The 26,848-nt window shown below is 58.0% G+C and overlaps 1 protein-coding gene across 8 annotated transcripts in view; it reads left to right on the top strand.

Moving 5' to 3' along the window:
* The window catches only part of CHD5 (chromodomain helicase DNA binding protein 5), a 75,239-nt gene that overhangs the window by 10,886 nt on the left and 37,505 nt on the right, over positions 1-26,848 (top strand). For 4 of the 8 annotated variants that reach the window (XM_032301054.1, XM_032301050.1, XM_032301053.1 and 1 more), the window contains exons 2-15: positions 639-766; positions 8,428-8,607; positions 12,215-12,333; positions 13,196-13,434; positions 15,742-15,866; positions 17,783-17,909; positions 19,084-19,250; positions 19,422-19,643; positions 21,636-21,842; positions 22,083-22,294; positions 24,540-24,671; positions 24,764-24,872; positions 26,087-26,278; positions 26,365-26,565. In XM_032301054.1, the coding sequence (XP_032156945.1) occupies positions 639-766; positions 8,428-8,607; positions 12,215-12,333; positions 13,196-13,434; positions 15,742-15,866; positions 17,783-17,909; positions 19,084-19,250; positions 19,422-19,643; positions 21,636-21,842; positions 22,083-22,294; positions 24,540-24,671; positions 24,764-24,872; positions 26,087-26,278; positions 26,365-26,565 (2,360 nt within the window). Of the gene's footprint in view, positions 1-638; positions 767-8,427; positions 8,608-12,214; positions 12,334-13,195; positions 13,435-15,741; positions 15,867-17,782; positions 17,910-19,083; positions 19,251-19,421; positions 19,644-21,635; positions 21,843-22,082; positions 22,295-24,539; positions 24,672-24,763; positions 24,873-26,086; positions 26,279-26,364; positions 26,566-26,848 lie in introns of those variants that run through there. The other 4 variants (XM_032301052.1, XM_032301051.1, XM_032301056.1 and 1 more) reach the window with 3 other exon arrangements.

Raw genomic sequence — 26,848 nt, 5'->3', positions numbered from 1 at the left:
AGCAATTCTCCTGCCTCAGCCTCCCGAGTAGTTGGGATTACAGGTACATGTCACCACATCCAGCTAATTTTTGTATTTTTAGAAGAGATGGGTTTCATCATGTTGGCCAGGCTGGTCTCAGACTCCTGACCTCAGGTTATCCGCGTGCCCCAGCCTCCCAAAGTGCTGCGATTACAGGCATGAGCCACTGTGCCTGGCAGATCCAGCATTCTTGGGCCGCCTCCTGGCTACACTGTGGTCCTCTCTCTGGAGGGCAGAGATAGGCCTCCCTGAGGTCTGTGCTCTGCTCTGTTGGCCCTGACTCCTCCGCTGTGTTTCTCAGGGAGCTACGGCAACAAGGCTATTAGGTTGTTGCTCACGGAGGTTCAGTTTTCTGAACACTGCCTGTCGGGCAGGTGGTACTGTCGCATTTACAGAGGAGGGAAGGAAAGGCCAGGAGGTGAGGGGATATCACAGTCCCCAGAGCTGCAGTTCCTGTCCTGTGTTCTCCCACTTCACCAGGTCTGGGAAGGGCAGGGTGGCTGTGACCTGGCACAGTTGGGTGTCCGTGGAGCCGGGGACCCCAGCTTCCTCAGGGCTGGCTCTGTGTCCCTGGAAGAAGCTCAGAAGTAACCGCTGCCACTTTCTGATTCTTCCAGAAGAAGAAGATGGTGGTCTTGAAGCTTTCGATGACTTTTTCCCTGTGGAGCCCGTGAGCCTTCCTAAGAAGAAGAAACCCAAGAAGCTCAAGGAAAACAAGTGCAAAGGGAAGCGGAAGAAGAAAGAGGTGAGGGGCAGCGCCCGCCTGGTGAGCTGGGGGCGGGGGGTTGTGGCTGCGTTTGCCTGGCTGCAGAGGAGGGCTAAGCCCCAGGACCCTGGGGTTTGAGGGTTTCCAAGAACTGAGTTTGATGAAAAACACTGTGACTAGTTCTCATGTGAAGCCTTGTGCATGGAAGCCTTTCTGAGACGTTGGTGAGCTGTCCTGTTTCTGGAGCAGGATGTCGGAGCCTCATTTTTCCTTCCTCCCGTTGTCCTGTCCTGTGTGGGGACAGGGTGGGATTCCCTCGCCATGGTGCCTCCCTACCTCCCTGCCCCCTCCCTGCTCCGTAGCTGACCTCCATCCCTCTAAACTGAACTGTGATGAAAGTGAAGTGAGTCAGAGAAGAGTAGCAAGGCCCATTTAGGGACAGTCACCTGCAGGTGACCTCCACATTCCTGTAGCTTTCTCCCTGGCTCCTGGCTGGTTCTGGGCGGGCCAGGCTGCCGCACGCTCCGCTGCCTCCAGTTGGCGGGTGTGACGGTGTGAACGTGTCCCTGTCTTCCCACGCTGCTGACACATTCCGGGTGTGCTTCTCTGTGCTTCACGCGGGCTCACTTGATCCTCATGATCAGCCCTGGAAATTGGTGGGATGGGAAGGATGATTGTGGCTTGGCAGATGGGGAAACTGAGGTGGGCTTGCAGCTTAAAGTCCTTCCGACTTGGACTAGGACGTTGCGGTCTCCCTTTTTCTCGCCGTATGCTGCCTGGTTCTTTCTGGGCGTCTCCTCCGATCCTCCAAGTCACCCTACGTCGACAGCAATGGCGGGCACCTCCCTTCACAGATGAGAGCGGGGGCTCAGAGGTGAGCTGGCCCACGGTCACACAGTGGCAGTGCTGAGATCTGAATCCAGGGGTGTCAGCTGTGCCAGCCGCCCCCTGCCAGGCATGTTTCTCCCCTCCTGCCTGCCCCAAGGGGACCTGAGGCCAGCTCTCCACCTTTCTTTGCCCCTGCCTAGAGGGAACCGGCCTGGCCCCACCTTGCAGGCAAGAGGCCCAGGGAGGCCGCTGGTGAGGTGTAGTGGTGGGGAAGGTGATAATGCCAACGGGGTAGCCTTGGCAGCGCTGGGCCTGGATCCAGGCCTCCCTGTAGAGTAAGGTGGGAGGTAGCTGCCAGAAGACCCTAGGGGTGGATGCAGGGAGCTTGTCCCAGGCTGGAGACGCTCCCTACCATGAGAGTTCCAGGAGCGCCTGTTTCCGGGGCGCACTCTGGGCCTCTTCTTGTCCCGTGAACAAGGTGAGATCACTGGAAGGCTTTGAGCAGTGGAGGGATGGATGTGATGTGACAGCCTGGCAGGCTCCCCTGGCAGCCCTGGGGCCAGGCCAGAGGCAGGAGTGGAGCCCCGGGAGGGAGAGATGGTGGTGGCAGGGAGCGAGGGTCCCTGTCTTCACCTCTGGGCCTCAGGTCTGTGCCCCATTTCCACCTCCCTGGCTTGTTCGGACACTTGGAGGCATTTTGGGGGGCCCTGAACTCTACCTGCAGCACGTGGCTCCTCCTCTGGTCTGAGCGTCAGCCTGGAGACGTTGGAAGGGCAGAGTCCACCCCGGGTGTGTCCTTGCTCAGGGATGCAGGGAAAGGATGGGGCTGGGAGATGTTGGCCCCATTCCTCTGGCCAGAGCTGCCTCAGGTGTGTCCTGCCCCGCCTCTCTTTGCTGGGGGCGTCGGTCAGCACCACTCACTCACCTCCCACCCACCCTCCTCTCCCGGCTGCTGCCTCACATGGCCCCTGCAGCCCCTGACTCTCCTGGGAGAGCTTCCTGAGTGTACACTGACCAAGTCCTATGGCCCCCTGGTCCAGAGCCTGTCTGGTGCCCCCACTGCTGCCCTCCAAGCCCCTGCCCCCACCTCCACCTGCTTTGCAGCCGCTCCAGGCCCTTCTGGTTCTCCGTGCACATGCATGTGTGCAGGTGACTGTGTGTGCACTACCCTGTCTTCCCCTGGAGAGCCCCTGGCCCTTCTGGCCGATTCTGTGCGTCTTCTTTGTTGCCCCTCAGCACTGTGCCCCATCTGGCATGGTGTCTGGGATGGATGTGTGTCTGTCCCTTCCCAGGAACTCCCCATTACCACTGGGCCAGCATGGGGGCTGCATGGGGAAGATGTGAGGTGAAGGGGAGGACCCGGGTCCTCGGAGCAGGGTGTGGAGGCTCCTGCCTAGCCCATCAGGCCCCGAGACTCCCAGGCCTATGCTCTGAAGCTTACATCTTCCCCAGGTTCTCAAAGATGGTGAAGCTCCCAGTCCCTGTTAATTGATGGGGAAGTGGAGATAGGAGAGGGGAAGTGGGGATTGAGTGCCTGGAGGCCTCCCTTGTGAAGGAGAGGCTGTGGGCCAGCTTCTTTGGCATGGGGCTCCCTGAATTCCCTGCTGCAGCCCCTGCCCTTCTCTTCCACTGCCTCAGCCACTGCCCCCTGGCCCCAGAGGTTGGTCCTTGTGCTGGGCAGAGGGTAGATGGCTCTGGGCTGCCAGGCCCTGGGATGAAGGCACCGAGAGTCTCTGGCAGAGGCTGTGAAATCTTGCTCTGCTGCCATCCTCCACTCGAGCCTCAGACCTGGGCTCCACAGGCTCAGGGTGATGTGGATTTTAGGACCCTGGGGCTCGTGCCCCATGGCAGGGCCTTCTACCTGTGAATCCCCCCCACCTCCTTGGAATTAGAAGCTGGGTGGGAGTCTAGGCCAAGACAGGCAGTGTCACATGGGCCTGGGTCTCAAGGCCACTGGGTTGCGTGGGCCTGGCTCCCCTTCCCTCTCCTGGGCTCAGGGTACAGCAGGGCTGGGAAGGAGGCTGGGGGGTGGGCAGCGTCTGGACAGTGGCGAGGCTTGGGGACTGGGGTCAGTTGGTCTCTGAGCCCTGGGAGGGCTGGTTCTCTCACTCTCATTCCCAGGGCTATGATCCCGCTGAGCCTTCCTTCTTCCGGTCTTCCCTCTTGCCTCTTCCTCTGACAAGATGTTTTTGTTTTTGTCCAGGTCCCTATCTCTCTCTGGCTCTTGTCTGTCTGTCTGTCTCTCCCTGGGTCTCATATTCCGTCCCTCTCTCTGGCCTGTGCTTGGTCTTCACCTTGGTAACCTCTCGGCATCTCCTCTCTCTCCTTTGCCCTCTTTTCTCTCTTACCCTCTCCCCTCATTTCCCTCCCTCTCTTTCATTTGCTCCACCCCTGCCTCACCCTTTCTCCTTCTCTCTACTGAGATGCAATCCTGGTTCTTGGAAGGGGTAGGGGGCTGGGATGGACAAGAGGCCTCCGGAGGTGCTCCCTCCCCTGCATTCGAGAGCCTGGCTTGGGCCAGCTGTCAGATCTTAGGAGGTCTGGAGCAAGCTGTGGCCCAGCCGCCTGGTGCCTGCTGCCCACCTGCCTGGCAGACTTGGGGGCCCAGGATATAGGCAAGGGGATTCCACCCCTCTGCCCTTCTCTATCTCCAACCAGGTGGCTCCAAGATCAGGGGCAAAGGGACCAGGGCAGATGGGCCACAAGCAGCAGTTTGTTGGTGGCGGGAGGCTGGCCGCAAGTGGTGGATTCTGATTTACATAAAATAACCAGCCTGCAGCCGGAACCTGAGCATATGTAGATGAAGCTCCCTGTCAGACCCTAGCTAGCGCAGGAGGGAGAAATGATTTCAACCTGTACTGCAGCGGTTACCATAGCAACCAATTATTCAGTGCTAAATTATAACTGTTTATAACACTCATGAATGGGAAGGCTCCTATTTCATTCTTCCCTTTTCCCTCTCAATCTTGAAGGACCCCAAACGGAGAATGACCCACTCTCCGCACCCTTCCTTTTGAGTTTAAATGTCTCCTTTTTCAGGAGATGTGGTGCGTGTGCCGAGCATCCGGCCAAGAGGGAAGGGAGACGGAGGTGGGAGGCCTCCGCCGAGAAGCGTCTGCGGAGCTGGGAAGGAGGAAGGGTGGCGGGCCTGTCCATTGGGATCCCCAGGGCCGTGATCGTATGCTGTGTCCTCAGTAGGGTGGGGGCTCAGAGCACAGACCCCTCCTGCCTGCCTCTGCCTCCTGGCACATATCGGCTGGGCATAACAGTCAAGGCAGCTTTGAAGGTGGATTCTGTTTGGGGACTCCACGTCCACTAAGATTCTTCTGCTAGCCGATGGAGCGCCCCCTGTAGTCACACCTAGGGCTGCTGCAGCTGAAAGGTCAGTGCCAAGGTTGAAGGCCAGCTGTCATCCGGATATTCATGCCCGCAGTACGGTTTGATTGCTCTCAAGCCTCAGGGCTGGGTTGGTTCGGGGGCTTAGCTAGGGCATCATCGGTTTGTGTCTGTGTCTCCTCCCCTGCACGTGGCCTGGTCTATGAGCCTCTCTGTATGTTTTGAGATACTGAATCGTGCATTTACCTCTGGTTCTTGATTATTTCTTCCCTTCTTGCCCCTGGATGATGCTCCATCCCTCCAGGTCCCACTGATGGGCGCTGCTCTGCTAGGTGTTTTCAGAACTACTTGCAGCTTTCTCTGCAAGGAGAGATTTTGGAAAAACAATACAGAAAGGAGGCCTAGTTCTAGAGTGTAGAAACAGCTGGATGCAGGATTCCACCCTGTACCCCCACCCTTGGCCCACCCCTGGTAGGGGAGGAGGGTGCAGGTGTGAGGCTCAGCCATGTGGGATCCATGTGGTGGAGGCAGGGCAGAGGCTCAGGGCCGGGGAGGCAGGTGGGGACTTGGGAGTCAGACCAGTCTCTTCAACTGGGCTCTCTCTAGTGCAGGTGGATGGAGGAGGGAAAGAAGTGCCCTGCCTCCAAGAAATGAGGGTTTTGTGGCTTGCCTGAGCCCTAGTGGATGACTTCAGGGCTGGGGCCACAGATGGGCGACAGACGTGCCTGGTGTCATCTGAGCCCGTTTCATGCTGAGGGTCTGTGCCCTCCTGCTCTCCTGCTTAATCCTGAGCGGTTGCTGGGTGAGCCCTCCGTCAGTGCCGGGTCCCCGGCCTTCTGCCAGCCCTGCTCTCCCAAGCTGGTGTGCTCTGCTGCTCCTGCCAGACAGTGGAGGCTGCTGGAGGCACCTTCCCCTCCCTGTCCCTCCCTCCGCCGGCTCTCCCTGGGCTGCCTCTCCTGGTCTCCCCTGCAGGTTGCTGTCAGATGCTGGGTCGGCTCCTGGCAGACATTGACACAGCAGCCCCTCTTGTCCAGGTCCTGCTCCCTCTGCGCCGTGTTGCTGCCCAGCTGCTGGCAGCCTCTGTGCAGTTAGCTCGAGCCCAATCCCGACAGCAGAAACATGGGGGCAAGGCTGCTGTGTCCTCTCCAGCTTGTCATCCTGGCTGTATCTTTGGCTTCCAAACAGAGCTGGGGTCATCATGGGTCGTTTGGGCATTTTCTGGGCATCATCAGAATCACAGAAGCCTCTGGTGTCTGTGCGTGGGCATGGCGGTGTCAGGGACAAAGTTTCATTCTGACTGCAGCCTGCTCTGGCTTGGCCCGGTCCCCTGCCCAGGGCGCAACAAGGTGGCCCAGCCCTGGAGACCCAGGTGCGGGACCCACACCCCCGCCCAGCTCAGAGCACTACTTCTCTGTGCTTAGGTTTCTCCCATGTCTGAGATGTTCCAGGCATTTTCTTACACAGTCTCTCTGGTTCCATTCTTCCTGGCATCCCCAGTTCACAGACAATGAAGCTGAGGTTTAGCTAGCTATGGTGACTTGACGAAGTCTCCCTGGCAGGCCACCCAGGATTAATCATGGGTCTCCCAACTTCATCCTTGGTGGGTTTGTGGGATTTGTTCTCTGGCGGCTGAAGGCCGCCTAGAGCCCCCTCCTCCGGGAGGTCCAGCCTCTGTCCGTGGTGCTGAAGTTCACGGCGGTCTCTCTTCCTTGTCCTTACCTTTGCTGGGGCGAGGGCTGGGGGAGAGCGTGTCTCTCAGGTCTCCTAAAGGGTGGTCTCTTGAAGCTGGCCAGACTCTGGACATGGACATCACTGTCTGACCTCCACCTCCCCGAAGGACCGAGGCCGAGCCTGGGAGCTATGGCCCCAGGGCCCAGCATCCCCTCCAGCCTTGAGAGCAGGCTCCCAGCCAGTGACCACGTCAGTATTCCCGGAAATACCCGGGTTCTGGAAAAGCAAAGAGCACAGAGGCCCTGCTGCCTGCTAGCTGCCAGCGCTGCTGACTCTGGCGGCTTAATGGGCTAAGAGGTTTGGGAGCAGGGAGGCTGCCGGGCAGGGGAGAGGGAGCGGGGCTTCCAGGGGAGTGGGGAAGTGCAGGCAGTTTGTTGGGGGAGCTTCCCAGCTGGATCTCAGAGGGGGCCTCCAACCTCCCCAGTCAGTGACCATCTCCCCCCCATTAACTGATGGATGTGCCGTTTGGAGCCACTCTCCAGGGAAAAGGCCACACTTGACCCTGTGACCCTATCCAGGCAGGCCAGGCCTCAGCCTTCGCTGCACCCTCATCCTCTTTCCTTCTGCCACCCTCTTCTTTCTTTCTCCCTCTTTCTTCCCTCCCTCCCTCCCTCCATCCCTCCCTCCCTCTTTCCTCCCTCCTCCCCGCCACTGCTGTTTCCTGAGCTCATTTTTTATCTCTCTGGTTCTCTCTCTGTCTCGTCCCATGCCTCTCCCAGCTCACCCTGAAAACAGTTCATGGCAGTCCTGTGCCTGGCCAGCCCCTCGTGGGGGATCATGGCAGGGCTGCCCAGCCCCTCCCTGAGAAGGGGTTGTAGAGGGCTTTGCCAGTCGACTCTTGTCTCTAAAGGCCACAAGTAAACTGCTTTCTCTGAGGGGCAGTACCTCTCTGGTGGGGTGCTCTGGTTGTGGATGCCCTTATCTCCATATAAATGGGCCATTTTCTGCCTGTACAGACAGGAAACTAAATCAAGGAAGCCAAGCTTAAGAGCTGCCTAAATTACCTTGTCTCGTACGGAGAGGAAGCGGCCAGGGTGGGGATGGGAGTGGGGGAAGGTGAGCATGTGCCTTCCATAGCAGTGTCTGCAGAGTCCGCACACAGAGAAAGCCAGGATGTGCACGCTGCATTGATTACAGATCTCACCTGACGAACGCAGTTCCGTGGAATGTGAACTTAAGTGGAGAGCTGCTGTGCTGGAGCCCGTGATGCAGCAGCTCTTCCCTGGCTGGGGCTCTTTCTTCTCTGGCTGGGACCCTTCCCTGGCTGGGGCCCTTCCCTGGCTGGGGCTCTTTCTTCTCTGGCTGGGACCCTTCCCTGGCTGGGGCCCTTCCCTGGCTGGGGCTCTTCCTGTGCACTTTGCTTTTTGACTCTGGGATCACATCCTCCACCACCAGCTCCTGCATCCGTGCCCCGGCATGTAACACTGGTTAGACCCCCAAAGTTTGTAGAAGCCTGATGATGACTGAAGCAGATCCTGAGTTGAGCAGCAGGGCTGTGGGAGTAGCCCCAGCTGAGCTTGCCGGTGGGGAAGTTCTGCTCTCACAAGAGCCTCACTTTGCCTCATCTGCAGGCTCCACTGCTTCCTGCGGCATAGTCCCTGGGGGCGAAACTTGGCTCAGGCTGGCTCGGGGTTGCCCCTTTGGCTGGGCTTTGGGGCTGAGGCATGAGCAGTGGCCCCTGATGCTGAGTGGGGTGACTGATCCCCAGCATGGGTCAGGAGGTGGCTCTCAGGGCCATCCTGCTGTCCAGGACTCTGGATGTTCCTGGGGCCTCCATTGCCCTCACTGTCCCCCGTCTTTTCCAGGGGAGCAATGATGAGCTATCAGAGAATGAAGATGATCTGGAAGAGAAGTCGGAGAGTGAAGGCAGTGACTACTCCCCGAATAAAAAGAAGAAGAAGAAACTTAAGGACAAGAAGGAGAAGAAAGCCAAGCGAAAAAAGAAGGATGAGGATGAGGATGAAAATGATGATGGATGCTTAAAGGTAACCATGGAGGCCTGGCTGGGGGGACAGAGCGACATCGCCCTTGGAGAGGCTGAGCCTCTTGCCTGTCTGTTCTTTTTTCTTTTTTTTAGATGAGTCGCTCTGTTGCCCAGGCTGGAGTGCCGTGGCTCATGCCTCAGCCTTCCAAATAGCTGGGACTACAGGTGCACATCACCCCACCTGGCTAATTTTTGTATTTTTAGTAGAGATGGGGTTTTGCCATGTTGGCCAGGCTGGTCTTGAACTCCTGGCCTCAGGTGATCTGTTTGCTTCGGCCTCCCAAAGAGCTGGGATTACTGGTGTGAGCCACTGTGCTGGCCTGTTCTCTGCCTTCTGACCTGAGAGCCTGAGTCAGAAGGGCCAGAGCGTCCTTTCCCACCTGACCCACAGATGGGGCTGTGAGTGCGTGTGCTCACGTGGGTGCATGTGTGCACGCACAGAAAGGATGGATGAAATTTAGGGCTCAGTGGTGAATCGTGCCGCATCTTGCTGATGTACTGGGTGCTCTGCCAACAGCTTGCCCGCACGAGTGAGCAGCTATTTCTGGCGAGAGTGATAGATAGTACCAGCTCAAGTTTAGTGTCAGGAACCTCTTGCTTGGAGCGATTTGGAAAAATAAAACAACAAATGGAGTCTTTGCCGCAAGAAGTGCTGGACAGCTTTGTTTATGGTAGAAAGGGAACTTGTGTCCTGAAATCCTGCCCAGGTGGGCATTACCAGAGTCTCCTACTGGAGGTGGGGCAGAGCAGCTACAGCGATAGGCCAGCTCTTGCCTGGGCCCAGCGTCCCCAGGAACATGGGAAATGATGTGAAGCAAGCCAGGCCTTTATGGCCATGCTGAGGTGCTCCGGAGTCTCCGAAGCTGCACGGTGGGGCTCCTTGGGGAGGGGGAGAGGCCAGGGGTGAGGCTGGTGGACAGGCAGTGGACGAATGACAGTGCCAAGCAGGAACACTGCGCTCGCTCCCTTTGTTCTTTTATGAGACACCAAGGCTTAGTTTGGGCTGGCTGTAAATTTAAAGATAAACGCTCTGTAAATATTAGTAGAGCTGCTGTCGGGTGAGGCAGAAATCATGAATGTGCAAGACTGAAGTTGGGAGGTGCCAAAGGAGGAGCAGCTCTTCCTGGCGGTGTCCTGACACCCGGGGTGATTCTGTGAGTCAGTGGGGTGTTGTGAGTCACCGGAGACTGATAATCGCCGTGAGCCTGACAGTTCCAAAAGCTTCACGTAAGGGAGTAACTCAGGGTCACCCTGTAACAGTATCATCCCTTCGCTCACCTGCTGCTCCGCTGTCCTGGGTGGGGGCCAAGGGGCCCATGTGCCATCAAGAATGGTTGTGTGTGTCCATGGGGGCAGTTCAGCTGCAGAGGGGGCCCTGTGTGGGGACTTCCCTGAGCTGTCACAGAACAGGAGTCAAGAATGGGCTCTGGAGCCCTCCCGCAGCCTGCACAGGCAGGCTGCTTCTCAGTGCTGGTTCTGGTAGCCTTCTGTTGCAGGAGCAGAAGCCCAGCTCCGGGTCATAGGTGGTGGAGGGATGTGTGGGATCAGGGCCCTGAGAACTGAGAGGCAAGAGGCCTCGGGGCTGTGGGACCCAGTGGTGTTATCGGGCGCTGTTTCTTTGCATCTTTCACTCTGCCTCTGCTGTGTCATCGCTGGGCTCAGGCCACGCACCCTCATGGCTGGTACTCTCATGGCTGAGTCTTGTGGCTGGCACTCTCGTGGCTGGTACTCTTATGGCTGAGAATGGGTGCAGCAGCGCGGGGCATCTTGGCCCCTCCAGCAGGAGGGAGAGCAGGCCTCGCCTGTCCAGGTGTGCAGGCAGGAGACCAGCATTCCCCGTGACTGGACTGGCTTAAGACGTGACTGGCCTGACCAGAGACTTTGGCCTAGGGGTAGTGTGTGTGCTGATTGACTTAATGTATTGGGTTGGGTGGGGGCAGCTCAGGGCTGCCTGGAAGAAGTGGGGAGGAAGGCAGGTGGGTTGGGTGCTAACAATTGCTAACACATTTTGACACACCCTGTTCCAAGTCCAAGCTCCTTCATGAATTCATTCTGTTCTGCAAGGCAGGTGGTGCCATTATCTCCATTTTATAGATGGAGAAACTGAGGCAGAAAAGTTCAGTAACTTGTCCACCTCTCACCACTGGTATGTGGCAGAGCCAGGATCAGAACCAGCACATGCCCATAGCCAGCACCTCTCTTTCTGAGCCCAGCAAGCCTGTGCTGCCTGGTCACCTGGTCACCTGACCCCTGGGCTAGCTCTCCTGAGAACTCACTGTGCCCCTGGGATGTCCCCCCACCCCAGGCCTCAGCAGCTGTTGGACCCTCTCAGGGCTCTGCCCCCAGCTGGGTGCACTTTCTGTTCACTGGAACCTGGCAGTGGCCTGCCCTTTGCAGGGGCTGACCTGGCTATACCTGGGCACCCTGGGGAGGCCTCAGGTCTTTTTTTTTTTTTTTTTTTGAGATGGAGTCTTGCTCTGTCACCCAGACTGGAGTGCAGTCGTGCGATCTTGGCTCACTGCAACCTCTGCCTCCTGAGTTCAAGTGATTCTCCTGCCTCAGGCTCCCAAATACAGTAGCTGGGACTACAGGCGTGTACCACGATGCCCAGCTACTTTTTGTATTTTAGTAGAGACGGGTTTCACCATGTTGGCGAGGCTGGTCTGAAGCTCCTGACCTCAAGTGATCTGTCTGCCCTGGCCTCCCAAAGTGTTGGGATTACAGACATGAGCCACTGCCCCTGGTCTTGAGGCCTCATGTCTTTCTTTCTTTTCTTTCTTTTTTTTTTTTTTTTAACAGAGTCTCACTCTTGTTGCCCAGGCTGGAGTGCAATGGCATGATCCCGGCTCACTGCAGCCTCTGCTTTCTGGGTTCAAACGATTCTCCCACCTCAGCCTCCTGAGTAGCTTGGATTACAGGCATGCACCACCACGCCCAGCTAATTTTTGTATTTTTAGTAGAGACAGGGTTTCTTCATGTTGGTCAGGCTGGTCTTGAACTCCTGACCTCAGGTGATCCACCTGCCTTGGCCTCCCAAAATGCTGGGATTACAGGCTTGAGCCACTGTGCCCAGCTGCCTCATGTCTTTCTATAGGGCTCAGGCAGCTCTGTAGCCCTGCACCCTCATCACGGCCATCTTCCTGTCTTCAGGCCACTGTGCTGTCCTGTGGCCCAAATTCCCAGAATGCATTTAATTCTTCCCAGAGGGAGAGCTGTGTGTTGTCCTGCTCTGGCGACCTGAGGCCAGTTGGGCAGCCCTATCTCAAGATGAGGGCCTGGTCTCAGGCATCCAGTCTCCTTTCCCACAACTGGCTGGTTTTACTTTCTGGAGGTTCTGGGCATGCACATGACCTCTCCCCAAACCCTGACATTGAACACTTGGCCTGCACCCCCATGAGTGGGCATCAGAGACTCAGTACAGATCGGGCGCTTGGGGGCTTTGGGGTGTGAGTGTGTTTCCTAGGGTGGCTGAGAACAGTCTGGTTATGTTGCAGGCATGTCCCCTGCTCTCTCCCCTCTGCCGAAGCCTCCTAGGCAGAGACCCTGGGGATGGGGGTGCAGGTTAGAAGGCCCCCCAACAGCTCTGCCTCTGGCCTGGGTCTCTGCAGGAGCCCAAGTCCTCAGGGCAGCTCATGGCTGAGTGGGGCCTGGACGACGTGGACTACCTGTTCTCGGAGGAGGACTACCACACGCTGACCAACTACAAGGCCTTCAGCCAGTTCCTCAGGTGGGCCGGGGCCAGGGCTGCTTTCGAGGCCTGCATACCCCCTGGGTGCCACCAAGTCAGGAGGGAGACAGAGGAATGAAGCCTGGGCTCCTGGGGTACGGGTGGGTTCTGTCAGACAGACTCAGCAACCTGGGGGAGCTGGAGGGAGGGTCAGGACCCCCTCATGCTAACAGACCGCCAGGCCTTCCCTTGCGGGGCCTGGCCCTGGGCCCTCAAGTCTCTTCCCCTTGGGGAAGGTGGTTCCAGTCTTTCCTGGAACATCTTTCACCACCATGGCCTCTCAGCTCTGGTAGAGGTGGGATGGAGACTCTGAGGCCACTGTGGCCTCTCAAGTCTTTATTTTTGAGGCGGAGTCTCCCTCTGTCGCCTAGGCTGGAGTGTAGTGGTGCGATCTTGGCTCACCACAACCTCTGCCTCCTGGGTTCAAGCGATTCTCCTGCCTCAGCTTCCTGAGTAGCTGGGATTACAGGCACGCGCCACCATGCCCAGCTAAATTTTTTTTTTTTTAGTATAGATGCGGTTTCACCATGTTGGTCAGGCTGGTCTCGAACTCCTGACGTCGTGATCTGCCCGCCTCGGCCTCCCAAAGTGCTGGGATTACAGGCGTGAGCTACCATGCCCGGCTGGCCCTTCAATTCTTGCAGCGCCCGAAAACCCGATGAGAAAATAGTCAACTGTGTGGACAGGAAGCTGGGGTGTTTTGCTGGGGAGGCTGTTGTCAGTGGGTTTCCTTGCCTAGTTTCTCTAATCAGGAACCCAGGGCTCTGCCTCAGCGGGGCAGAGGGGTGGGCCCTGCTGGGGGTTGGGTGGGCTTCTCATCCCACCTGGCCCTGCTCTCACCCTCCTGCCTCTCCCCACACAGGCCACTCATCGCCAAGAAGAACCCGAAGATCCCCATGTCCAAAATGATGACTGTCCTGGGTGCCAAGTGGCGGGAGTTCAGCGCCAACAACCCCTTCAAGGGCAGCTCGGCGGCAGCAGCGGCGGCGGCGGTGGCTGCGGCTGTAGAAACTGTCACCATCTCCCCTCCGCTAGCCGTCAGCCCCCTGCAGGCGCCCCAGCCTGTGCCTATCCGCAAGGCCAAGACCAAGGAGGGCAAGGGTGAGGCTGGGGGCGGGTGGGCACCTAGTCCTGCTGGGCAGAGGCCCCCTCAGACACTGTAGGAGAAGCCATGGGACAGACCTGGGCATAGGGGGCGACTGGGACAGACCCTGACGTGGAGGGGGGTGGCTGGGGCAGACCTGGGCCAGTGGGAGTAGCTGGGGCAGACCTGGGCAGTGAGGGGTGGCTGGGGCAGTCCCTGGTGGTGGGGGGCAGCTGGGGCAGGCCCTGGAAGGAAGGGGCGGCTGGGGCTGACCTGGGCAGGCAGACCCGGGCAGGCAGACCCGGGCAGGGAGCGGAGGCTGGCCGCTCCTTATTCAGGGCCCTGTGCCTGTGACCTTTGATTGATGGATCCTTTCTCGGCAGTGAGGCAGCATGGTCGCCTCTGTTGTGGCTGCCTACCTTTTGGGGCTGGTGGAGAAGCAGAGGTGGCGATGTGGGCAGAGGTTTGGGAGGTTTGAGCCTGGCCAGCCGGGAGGCCCCCTCGACGGGGCCTGGAGGGAGTGCGGAAACAGAGGTGCACAGAGTGGAGCTGCTCTGGGCTTCTGGGAGTTGGCAGGCTCTTGGGTTTGAGGCTGTGCCATTCCTGGGGAGGAGGAGGAGGCCGCAGTTGATCCCGTGTCTCCCTCTTGTCTGCATACCCACTGTGTGCAGGGTGGTTCTCCAGGCCCTCGGCCAGCGTGGAGCATGGAGGCCCTGCCCCTCCAGCTTTAGGATCTGGGAAGCAGGCAGGAGCTGGAGCAGGGACTGGGCATGGCCAGGTCTGGCTTCCCAGGGAGGCTATTCTGGGACAGGCCTGGAAGGAGGTTAGACCCAAATTCTGCCTCAGTGGCAGGGTGTCTGGGTGGGGAGGGTGGGGGGCAGCAGAGGCCCCTGTGACTTGCAGGCTGTGGGGAGAGAGGTTTCTGGGTAAGGGTTTCTGGCTTCTTGAGGTTGAGGGCATTGATCTCCCCAGGGCTGTCAGTCACCAGCAACTCAGCTTTGGTTCCCCGATTTGGGTGTTGTTTTTTTTTTTTTGTCAGACTTTTCCTCTGTCGTCCAGGCTGCAGTGCAGTGGCATGATCTCTGCTCACTGCGACCTCCATCTCCTGGGTTCAAGCAATTCTCCTGCCTCAGCCTCCTGAGTAGCTGGGATTACATGCATACACCACCACACCTGGCTAATTTTTTATATTTTTAGTGGAGATGGGGTTTCGCCATGTTGGCCAGGCTGGTCTTGAACTCCTGACGTCAGGTGATCCACCTACCTTGGCCTTCCAGAATGCTGAGATTGCAGGCGTGAGCCACCGCATCTGGCTAATTTGGGTTTGGATGGAAGGGGCTGAGGGGGCTTTGGGGATCCCTTCTTTCAGCCCCAGGGAGCTTTGGTTTCTGGGGGTTGTGTCTGGTACCATCCTGCCAAGTCTCTGAAGGGAGCCTGGTGGGCAAAATGACAAGGGTCAGAGCCTGTTCCCTGTCCTGCTCCATCCGTCCAGGTCACCGGGATCTCGAAAGGGGCTCCCTGCCCGTCCCCGTCTGCCCAGCCTGCCTTGTTTTCTTGTTTCCTCTCGGGCTCCAGCTGCTGAGCTATCGATTCCTTGAGCTGCTTATTCAGAGCCTGGAAAATTGAAATAGATTTTCCGAGGCGCCACAGAGGGTACAGCTGGGCTTCTTGCTCCATGTCCCTGTGTGTGGTGTGGCCAGAAGAGGACCTGGGGAGAGGCCGCCTCTGTGGCACATGCATCCCTGCCTCCAGGTCCCGCTTCCTTCCTGGGTCATTACTCCCAGGTAATTACTCACAGGTAGCTATTGCCCTGTGACCAGCTCCATAAAAGCATCCTTCACCCTGCTGGCCCTTGCTGGGGTTAACTGGCAGAGGTGGCACGGTCTTGGGTGGGACCAGCATTGTCTGTTGGGCTGGTGGAAAAAGGGCTTTTGGCTCCAGGAGGTCTCAGGCATGGATCACAAGTGGGCAGCTGTGCCTTCAGCGGCTCTGCTGGCTGTGGGGGCTGGCTAGTGCCTCCTTTCGGTGGGTGGGGACAGTACAGGGGCTTGTCCCAAGAGGCCACATTTCTGTGGGTCATGGACGAGGGGCAGTATGGCGGTCAGAGCCGCCTCCGGTCAGAGCTGTTGTCTGGTTTTGGCCTCACTTGCTGTGTGATTTTAAGCGAGGGGTTCACCTCTCCAAGACTCAGGCATCTCATCTGAAAAAGGGTGATGGTAGAAATGACCCTTTCCTTATTGAGTAACTGAGAGCTCAGTGAGATGATGGCAGGAAGTGGCCCTCGGTGGTGGCAGTGGTTGGCTATGGTCACTGCTGTTTTTCAGGGCCTGGAGTGAGGAAGAAGATCAAAGGTTCCAAAGATGGGAAGAAAAAGGGCAAAGGGAAAAAGATGGCCGGGCTCAAGTTCCGCTTTGGAGGGATCAGCAACAAGAGGAAGAAAGGCTCCTCGGTGAGTGTGTGCATGTGTGCTCGTGTTGCATGTGCGCACATGTGTGCTTGTGTGTGTGTACATGTGTGTGTGCGTGTGTGCTCGTGTTGCATGTGCACATGTGTGTGCTTGTGTGTACGTGTCTGTGTGCTCGTGTTGCATGTACGCATGTGTGTGCTTGTGTGTGTACATGTGTATGTGCGTGTGTGCTCGTGTTGCATGTGCACGTGTGTGCTTGTGTGTACGTGTGTGTGCTTGTGTTGCATGTGCGCACGTGTGCTTGTGTGTACATGTGTGCGTGTGTGCTCGTGTTGCATGTGTGCATGTGTGTGCTTGTGTACATGTGAGTGTGTGCTCGTGTTGCATATGCGCACGTGTGTGCTTGTGTGTGTGTACATGTGTATGTGCGTGTATGCTTGTATTGTGTGTGCACTTGTGTGCCTGTGTGTACATGTGTGTATGCGTGTGCTCGTGTTGCATGTGTGCACGTGTACTTGTGTGTACGTGTGTGTGCGTGTGTGCTCGTGTTGCATGTGCGCACGTGTGTGCTTGTGTGTGTACATGTGGATGTGCGTGTGTGCCCATGTTGCATGTGTGCACGTGTGCGCTCGTGTGTGTACACATGTGTGTGCATGTGTGCTAGTGTGCGTGTGTGCACGTGTGCTCGTTTGCATGTGTGTGTGTGCTTGTGTGCATGTGCATGTGTGCACGTGTGAGTGTGTGTGCTTGTGTGTGCATTTGCATGCATATGTGTCTGCACATGAGCACGCAGGGGCCAAGGGGGACCTTCAGATCCTTATGAACTAGCTGAGGCAGGTCCTACCCTCCTCCACTTTTCTTCTGTCCTACATGCAGGCGTGCTCGGGCTCAGTTTCTCCATTTGTGTGGTGAGAGGTTTAGACTGAATCCTTCCAAGGGCCCTTTTAGCTTGGACTCTGGGCAGGAGTGCTCCCCTGGCTCACCCTTCTGAGCTGGGAGCTCAGTACTGGCTCCTGTTGTCCACAGCGCAGCTGCATTTGGGCAGCAGGTGGAGGAATCTGTAATGGTGGCCGCTGTCGTCTCCTGTCATGGGGAGTAGCTGCAGGAGGGCTGGAGCCTAGAGAAGTGGCATGTGGGCAGGATCAGGCTGGCTGGAGCCCCAGTTATCTACCCCTGTCCTCAGGGCCAGCTCCGGGCCCAGGCTCAGATGCTAAGCCCAGGTCTCACTCAGCCTTGGGGCCCCCCTTTCTCTGTGAGTGTGGGGGGCATTCGCCCTCCTCACCCCCATGGGTAGTTGCCCCCCTTGCTCACCCCAGCCCTGCAGTTGGGTGGAGTTGGAAGCTCTTTCCCTGGTCCTTGGCAGAAGCCAGTGTCAGGTCTGGAGGGGAGCCTGGAGAGAAGGATTGGCCTGTCCTGGAGCTGACGGTCCAATTAAGTTTAGCAGGTATTTGTTGAGCGCCTACTGTGTGCCAGGCCCTCTGCTCAGCCGTGGTGGGCCCTGGTCCTGTGGCACTTGTCACCTGGCAGGCATGTTTGCTGGTCGAGAGCCTGTGATGTACTAGTCAGACGGGACAGGCCAGACCTGGCACATAGGCAGCCGCAATAGGTCCAGTAAAGGAGAGATCTGGGAAGACTCCTTGGAGGAGGTGTCCCTAGGGTTGCCTCTTGAAGGATGTTTAGCAGTTTGGCAGGACAGAGGGCAGGGCTTGGGGAACTGTTTGGAGGTGGAAATTGTGGGGAGTGTCTGATGCTGGAGAGCAGGACTCTGGGAGGGTGGTAGGACATCAGGCTGGATGAGTGCTGTAATGTCAGGTTTTCAGCTGTGTGGGGGGTTGAGGTGAATCACAGGGAGCACTGTGTCTCCGGAGCCTCTTCTGTGCTTTGTCCCACCCCACACTGCCAAGGCCAGTGAAGCCTGATGAGGCCCTGGGATCACAGGACCCTGTCCTCCCCTGCAGAGTGAAGAAGACGAGAGGGAGGAGTCAGACTTCGACAGTGCCAGCATCCACAGTGCCTCCGTGCGCTCCGAGTGCTCTGCAGCCCTGGGCAAGAAGAGCAAGAGGAGGCGCAAGAAGAAGAGGAGTAGTAGGACTCCCCATCAGGAGGGCTCTTGGTCTGCTGGGTGGATGTAGGGGGCACAAGCAGAACCCCGTCAGGAGGGCTCTTGGTTTGCTGGGTGGATGTAGGGGGCACAAGCAGAACCCCGTCAGGAGGGCTCTTGGTTTGCTGGGTGGATGTAGGGGGCACAAGCAGAATCCCATCAGGAGGGTTCTCGGCCTGCCAGGTGGATGTGTGGGGCACGAAACCTCCCTGTGGGAAGCAGGGGAAGGGCATCCTCATGCCTTGGCCAGGTGGGGCCTGTGTTTCCCACACGACCCTGGTCTCTACTGTCTGGGGAGGGGCATCCTGTCCCACTGAGGAAAGAATAAGGAGCTTATGGTGGGAGCTATCCCAGGGCATTTGCATTAGCAGGTGTGGTGACCGGAGAGGAAAGTACTTCGTCCCATCGCCACCCTCCCATTCAGTCACCCCCACCCACTTAACACCCATCTGTCCCGTCACCCCCCTTCCCATCCCTCCCTCTCCCTCCTTTCCTCAGTCACTTCCTTTTATCCATCCACCCATCATCCATCTATCCATCCATTCATCCATCCATCCATCCATCATCCATCCATCCTTCATCCATTCATTTGTCCATTCATCATCCATCCATTTATCCATCCATTATCCATCCATCCATCCATCATCCATCCATTTGTCCATCCGTTCATCCACCCATCTCTCCATCCATCCATCCATCCATTTGTTCATCCATCATCCATTTGTCCATCCATCTATCCATCCATCCATTTGTCCATCCATCCATCCATCCATCCATTTGTTCAGTCATCCATCCATCCATCTATTCTATTGTCCATCTATCCATCCATCCATTTGTCCATCCATTTGTCCGTCCATCCATCCATCCATCCACCCATCCATCCATCCATCCATCCATCCATCTTTCTACCCATCCACCTCCTACCCTTCCTTCCTTCCTTCCTTCCTTCCTTCCTTCCTTCCTTCCTTCCTTCCTTCCTTTCTTTCCTTTTATCCATTTTCTATCTCCTCACCCTTTTACTATCTCAACCATCAGTCCATCCACCCACCCACCTATCCATCCACCATCTATTAGACATCTACCCTGTGCCGGTCTGGCCTGGGGTGGTGCAGGTGGTTGTGTGCCGGGAGTTCCTTGACTGCCCCTCCCTCACCCTAGTTGATGATGGTGACGGCTATGAGACGGACCACCAGGATTACTGTGAGGTGTGCCAGCAGGGTGGGGAGATCATCCTGTGCGACACCTGCCCACGGGCCTACCATCTCGTGTGCCTGGACCCAGAGCTGGAGAAGGCTCCCGAGGGGAAATGGAGCTGCCCCCACTGTGTAAGCCCTGACAGAGCCCCGGGCTGGGGGCGGGGCCGAGCCTGCTCCCACACCCCTGTGTTCCCTTGTGGGGGCAGAATGTCGAGAGGTGCTGGGGGGGAGGGAGGGAGTCGGGGCCCTGGTGGAGGGGGTACCTGGTCCAGGGTGCCTCCACCTGGCCTCCTCCCACAGGAGAAGGAGGGGATCCAGTGGGAGCCGAAGGACGACGACGACGAAGAGGAGGAGGGCGGCTGCGAGGAGGAGGAGGACGACCACATGGAGTTCTGCCGCGTGTGCAAGGACGGGGGCGAGCTGCTCTGCTGCGACGCCTGCCCCTCCTCCTACCACCTGCACTGCCTCAACCCGCCGCTGCCCGAGATCCCAAACGGTGAATGGCTCTGCCCGCGCTGTACTGTGAGTGTTCCGCCCGCTCCGCGCCCGACGCCCCGCCCCACCCCAGGGACAGGCCCCGCCCCCCGAGGAAGGCCTGCCCTTCCCGATAGGCCCCGCCCCCGCCGGCTGCGGCCACGTCCCGGTAGCCGATCCCGCAAAGCCCCGCCCGCGCCGCTTGAGACCCCGCCCACTCTAGGCGCTCCGCTCCACCCGCTCGCTGCTCCGCAGCTGACTCCCCTAGAGACGGGAGGCTTGAATGCAAGGAAAAGGCAGACAGGTGTGGTGATCATGCCAACACCACGACCACTGTTCAGTGACCACGTGCTCTGCAAGGGCTCCACATCCGTCACAGTGTCCTTTAACATTACTGGGTGTTCTGGCACCAGGCATTTTATTATTTCTTTTTAGGTGAGAAAGCAGAGTGACCTGCCTAAGGCCACACAAGGGTAGAAGTGTCCACGCAGATTCAGGTCCCTGGAGCCACCCCAGCCAGACCTGGCTCCTGTTCTGAGGCTGGGGTAGGGAGAGGGTAGGAGGCTTTTAGGGCTGGAGCCTCAGTGTCTGCAGGAAGAGGGGCACCCCCATCCCTCGATCCCCAATCACAGTAGACATTGAAAGGCCCCTTGCTCTGAGCTGTCTGCCCTGCCTGCCACAGTGCTAGATCCCCACCCCTCAGGTCCTGGGCTGTGCTGCCGTTAGTCCTGGGCTGTGCCGCCGTTAGTCCTGGGCTGTCCCATGTGCATCTGGGCTTGTGTTGTGTGTGTGTGTATGTGTGTGCGTGCATCTGTGCACATGCCTGTTCGTCTCTGTGTAGGGGCATGGGGAGGACCCTTTTGAAGGGTTCAGCCTTCTGTGCTTTCCTACGACTGATGGAAGGCCTTGGGGATGGGAGGGAGACAGGAGTGAGTTCCTCCAGCTTCTTCTGTGCAGGGTTGGGATGGGTGTGGGAGGGTCCATGGCCTGGGTAGGAAGGGTGCCCATTCACCCTCTCCAGAGCCAGTGGAGGAGCCTCTTCTGCCTCCCACCTCCTCTTCCTCCTCTGCCTCTCGGCCTTTGCTGTCACCAAGGCCAAAGGGAGGCTTGCTGTGTGGTGTACATTGCACCTCCAGCATGCCTTCAGGCGTGAGGAGGCACCACAATCCTGGTAGGTGGAGGAAGGGGTGGGCCATTGTACAGATGAGAAAGCAGGCTCAGGAGGCTTGGACGAGTTTCTGAGGACAGGCAGTAGCAGAGCTGGGACCTGCTCTCCCCAACAGAGCTGTCTCCCTGAATCTGTCACCCCCGACCCTGCCTAGCCAGGCTCAGCACTGCCTCCTTGGAGGGCCGAGGCTGCTCCCACGCCTCTCAGGCAGGGCACAGATGGTGGGGTTTGTGGCTGTTGCATTTCTCGCCTTTGCCAGCCGGCGGCTCACTATCACCCTAGCATTCGTCAGGGCCCCTGCAGTGTGTCTCTGGGCTGCCAGAGACCGGGCCTCATTGTGCCAGCCCAGACGCACCGTGCCTGGTGCAGCCCTGCCTCGGGTGAGGGATGGTGGATGTGGCTGCCGTGTCCTTGAGCTCCAGGCATGGGGCTTATGCTCCCTGAGTGCTGTGGGTACGCGGTGATGTGACCTCCTTTCAGGGGGCAATGGGCAGACCTAAGATAGGGAAGTCCAGAATCTCAGCTTCTGCTCCCTGCTCTGCTGTCCCTTGCTGAGTGGGCCTTAGTTTCCCCCTTTGCCCTATGCACGTGGCAGTCTCACCTACCCTGGCCCAGATATTCTGGGTGCTGACAAGTTCACCATTGAGTGAAAGGGCTGCGTGGACTCACAGACCCGCACTGCCTGTTCCTGCATGCATGGCCCACGCGGCTCCCGAGGATGGATGGTTGTCATGGCGTCACTGTGGTGCTGTTCTGACTTGGGGACGGCGCCACTGATGGGAGGGAGGCTGCATGGCAGCCTGCTGTCATGGGAGCCTCAGGGTGGGGCCCTGCAGCTGAGCCCCACTTTGGGGACCCTTCTCTGTCCACAGTGCCCCCCACTGAAGGGCAAGGTCCAGCGGATTCTACACTGGAGATGGACGGAGCCCCCTGCCCCCTTCATGGTTGGGCTGCCGGGGCCTGACGTGGAGCCCAACCTCCCTCCACCCAAGCCGCTGGAGGGCATCCCCGAGAGAGAATTCTTTGTCAAGTGGGCAGGGCTGTCCTACTGGCACTGCTCCTGGGTGAAGGAGCTACAGGTTAGTGTCAGGCAGGGTGGCTGGGCCAAGGCCCATGACCTGGTGAGCCCTGGATCCTCCAGGGCTGGTGGGAAGGGGCGAAGCGCCTCTGACTTAGGGGTGCTGTTGGGAGTCGGGGGACTGCTGAAGGGGAGGATTGTCTTGCCTGGGACCTGGGCTGGGGCTAGGGGAGCTGGATAGGGAGATAGAGGGGGCCACGGCCCCTCTCCCTTCTGTGACTTGTGCCCCCTCTGTGAGCAGCTGGAGCTGTACCACACGGTCATGTATCGCAACTACCAAAGAAAGAATGACATGGACGAGCCGCCGCCCTTTGACTACGGCTCTGGGGATGAGGACGGCAAGAGCGAGAAGAGGAAGAACAAGGACCCCCTCTATGCCAAGATGGAGGAGCGCTTCTACCGCTATGGCATCAAGGCAGAGTGGATGATGATTCACCGAGTCCTGAACCATAGGTGTGTGCCTGCAGATGGCCGCCCTGCCCATTGCTGGGGCCAGGCCGCGTCAGCTCCTTTGCCCTGTAAAATGGGTGCAGGGCAGGGCTCCAGCGTCCTTGCTTTGGGGCTGCCATGCAGAACCACATGTGGGCATGGCAGGGGCACAAGGAAGGGGCCCAGGGCTCCTGCTGCTGGAGATCTGCCTGACCTGCTGGAGAGGCAGCCCCGTGCATGTCGGCACACTCATTTCCACATGTTCACACCCTTGGTGGGTCGGGACTGTCATGCTGGGTTAGTGCTTGTTACCAGCAGGCGGGTTCTAGGATGCGGGAGGCCTGAGGTGTGGGGAGTTTGTCCACATTTCCCCCACGTTTGTAACAGCAGCTGGCACTACTGAGCACGCCTACCCTAGGAGGGAGACGTCTTATTTTCACCTCTGTTTTACTGATGTGAGAATAGGCAGAATCACACAGCCATGGGGCGGAGCTGGGATTTGAACCCCACACTTTCTGATGGCAGGACCTACTTTCTTAGCAGGGCCCCAGGAGCAGGTCTTCCTGGAGCAGTCTGGACATTTCCGGGGACGCCTTAGCAATCAGAGTCTGCTGCAGGGAGCCTGAGGCAGGAGGCCCGTGGGCCTTGGTTTTGATTTGGTGGATGGGGGAACTCCTGCTGATTCTTGAGTTTAGGTGCTTGAGAACTGGTGGTGGCTGACAGATGGGCCTTGGGTCGGGCCCAGAGTACTTGCTGTGTGGTGGCAGCTTGAGCTTGCGCTTCCCACCCCGGTGACCCTGTGGCCTCTGACTTTGAGGGGCTTAGGATCTAGTGGCCTCTGCCACTCAGTGCTTCTGGCTTCAGGCAGCTGTTGGGCAGAGCAGAGGTTCAGAGCCTGAGCCAGATGTTCAGATTTCAATCCTGGCTCTTGACTGCTGGGCTTTGAGGCCCTTGTGGGGAACAGGCTGGTGTGAGGATGAGGGGAGCTTGCCCAAGGCTGGCTGGAGGCGATCTTCAGTAGGAGGGATGCGGAATTTTAAAAAGCTTCCCCCTTCAACTCTGGGACCCCCTCTTTTCCTCCTCATTCCTCCTGAGAATGGCCCTTCAAGTGTCAGCTCCTATGGGAACCTGAGCCCAGCAGTAAACTGGCTCACGGTTTTCTACCTTTACTAAATTGCATGCTAAAAATATACATGGTAATTTTTCTCTCTGCCCCAAAGTGGGACAGGTGAATTTCCCCCAGATTTATTCCTGCAATCTGCAAAACAATCAATTATGTATTGGAAAACAAACAAATATCGGTTTCCATGGTAACTGGGGATTGGTCTTTCTCTTGGCTCACTGCAACCTCTGCCTCTGGGGTTCAAGCAATTCTCCGGCCTCAGCCTCCCAAGTAGCTGGGACTGCAGGCACGCGCCAGCACACCCAGCTAATTTTTGTATTTTTAGTAGAGACGGAGTTTCACCATGTTGGCCAGGATGGTCTCGATCTCTTGACCTCGTTATCTGCCTGCCTTGGCCTCCCAAAATGCTGGGATTACAGGCATGAGCCACCGTGCCCAGCCTGGTCTTTTAATGGCCCCCAGGCCCGCAGCAGCCGCTTCTCACCTGGTCTGTGCACCTGGGCACTGTGTGTCAGGGATCCATGCCCTGCCCCAGCCCTGCAGCACTCCTCTGGCCTGGTTTCCTTAGCCTGGGTGGGGTGGGAGGCCCTGAGGCCCCTCCCAGTGGCCAGAATCAAGCTGTGTGCTGCCGGGCTTGGTCACTGGGTCCCAGTGTCCCCAGAAGAGACTGCCTCACCTGCAGGAATTGCATCCTTATCTGCTCTGCAGAGACAGCTTCTCATCCTACATGGGCACTGCAGGAGTCCTCCGGATATTTTAAGTTAGAAAACTGATTCCATGGGCAGGAAAGAGAATTTTCTAACTTAGAAATGCACAACTCCTGTGAAAACCCAGACCCTGTGCCAAATGGGATCATCCCTGCCACAGAGGCTGCAAAGGATGCTGGAGGCTGGCCCGTTGCTTCTCCGTTAGCTGGCTTCAGTGTCCCTCTCAGTCTCTGTCCCATCCGCCTCTCATTCACCGTGTGGCCTCAGGCAAGCTGCTGTGCCTCCCTGGAGCTTCTGCCCTAGTACCCTCCCCCTGGCTGGGCCTGGGATCTGAGGGCACCCTGGGTGTGAGAGGCTCTGCATCCTGGGAGGTGCCCTTCATCAAACCCGTGTGGTGGCCACTGCCCTGAGTGACCCACATCTGTTCACTGTGTTGCAGCTTTGACAAAAAGGGGGATGTGCACTACCTGATCAAGTGGAAAGACCTGCCCTACGACCAGTGCACCTGGGAGATCGATGACATCGACATCCCCTACTACGACAACCTCAAGCAGGCTTACTGGGGCCACAGGTGGGCCTCGGGGATCCGGCTGCTGGGCACGGGCTGCCGGAGCCTGCTCCTGGGCTGCGCCCTGCTCACCTGCGTCCAATGCCTTTTCCCAGGGAGCTGATGCTGGGAGAAGACAGCAGGCTGCCCAAGAGGCTGCTCAAGAAGGGCAAGAAGCTGAGGGATGACAAGCAGGAGAAGCCTCCGGACACGCCCATTGTTGATGTGAGTGGGGAGGGCGGGGCAGCAGTGGGCGGGGTTGCCAGGGCCTGCCCACCCTAGACTTGAACGCGCAGTGGGGGTGTGTTCTCAAAAGGACCTTTTCTTGGGCCCTCATGGCTTATGCACACAGCGTCGTGCCCATGTAGGCTAGGACAGCTGGAAGGTCCCTCCTAGCACTGCAGCACTCTCAGCGGGGAGGAGACCCAGGGCAACCCACTCAGCAGAGCTCCCTGGGTGTCCGCTAGTGCCTGGCCCTGGCTTGGCCCTCAGTAGAAGAGGGACAGTGAGCCCTGGGCAGCTGTTTCAGAAGACACATTGTCTTCTAGGGGCCTGTGGCAGGTATCCACAGAACTCGGAGGGCCTGGCCTGGGACTATCCCTCGCCTGTCAGATGCTGGGGAAAGGCGGGTGGGTCTGGTCCATGGGGAGGACTGCATAGGGGCCATGACCTTGAGCAGTATCAAGAGGCAAATGGGCCAGGCACAGTGGCTCAGGCCTGTAATCCCAGCACTGTGGGGCGTGGGAGGACCGCTTGAACCCAGAAGTTTGAGGCAACATAGTGAGATCCCACCTCTGCAAAAAATTAAAAAATTAGCCAGGCATGGTGGTGTTCTTGTGGTCGCAGCTACTAGGGAGGCTGAGGTAGGAGAATCCCTTGAGCCCAGGATATTGAGGCTGCAGTGAGCCACGATCATGGCACCGCACTCCAGCCTGGGCAACAAAGACTCTGTCTCAAAAAAAAAAAAAAAAAAAAAAAAAAGCAAACGTCTGGATCGAGTGGAGGAGCCAGTTACTGGGGCCATTGAGAGTGCCCCAGATAGACATTTGTTTTTGTTGTTCACCCAACAAATAGTGAAGAAGTGACCACATGTCCCAGTCCCTGTATGGGGCTCTAGAGGAGGCAGTGAATAGGACCAAGGTGGCGATGACAACCTGGGCTCAAAGTCAGAGACTTCAGCAGTTGGGAAATTTCCCTGAGAAGGAAAAGTATAGGGCCGCCATGGGAGGACATTGTGGGAACACTTCAGCCGGGGTGGGAGTCCGGGAGAGCTTCCTGGAGGAAGAGGCATTCCATCCAAGATATGAAGAGGAGTTAGAAAGACAGGGAAGAGTGGGAAGAGTATTCCAGGCAGAAGGAATTGCACGTGCAGAGGCCTCTAGGGTGGACTCCGGTGGCCCAGGATCTGGGGCATGTCTGAACCGCTGCCTCTCCTGCAGCCCACGGTCAAGTTCGACAAGCAGCCGTGGTACATCGACTCCACGGGTGGCACGCTGCACCCGTACCAGCTGGAGGGCCTCAACTGGCTGCGCTTCTCCTGGGCCCAGGGCACTGACACCATCCTGGCCGATGAGATGGGTTTGGGCAAGACGGTGCAGACCATCGTGTTCCTCTACTCCCTGTACAAGGAGGTGGGCAGGTGGGGTGGGTGGCCAGGAGGTGGGGGCCGGTCCTGGCCGAGGGTGGGCAGTCTCACGGTATTGGCCCCTCTCTCCAGGGCCATTCCAAGGGGCCCTACCTGGTGAGTGCGCCCCTCTCCACCATCATCAACTGGGAACGCGAGTTTGAGATGTGGGCGCCCGACTTCTACGTGGTCACCTACACGGGGGACAAGGAAAGCCGCTCTGTGATCCGGGAGAACGAATTTTCCTTTGAGGACAATGCCATTCGGAGTGGGAAGAAGGTGTTCCGCATGAAGGTGGGGGCTCGCCATCCTTGGAAGGACGGTAGGGAGGCCCCGGGTCTGGTTTGGGGACCACAGGTGCCCTGCCCTCCTTTGGGGTCCCTCAGCCGGGAGGGCTGCTGAGGCCGGCAGGCTCTGAAGGGCTTGTCCTAGAGGCAGAATTACCACCGTGTCAGTTTTCTGGGCCTCCTGTAACAAGTGTCACAAATGGAGTGGCTTCAAACAGCAGAAATGCATTCTGTCACAGTTCTGGAGGGCCTTCTGCCTCTGAAGGCTGTAGGGGAGGACTCTTCCTTCC

Source organism: Sapajus apella, unplaced genomic scaffold, assembly GCF_009761245.1.
Source record: "Sapajus apella isolate SASKATOON/1434 unplaced genomic scaffold, GSC_monkey_1.0 scaffold43, whole genome shotgun sequence".
Classification (NCBI taxonomy): domain Eukaryota; kingdom Metazoa; phylum Chordata; class Mammalia; order Primates; family Cebidae; genus Sapajus; species Sapajus apella.
Note: the sequence above shows the minus strand (reverse complement) of the source record. Positions and strands in the feature narration are given on the sequence as shown.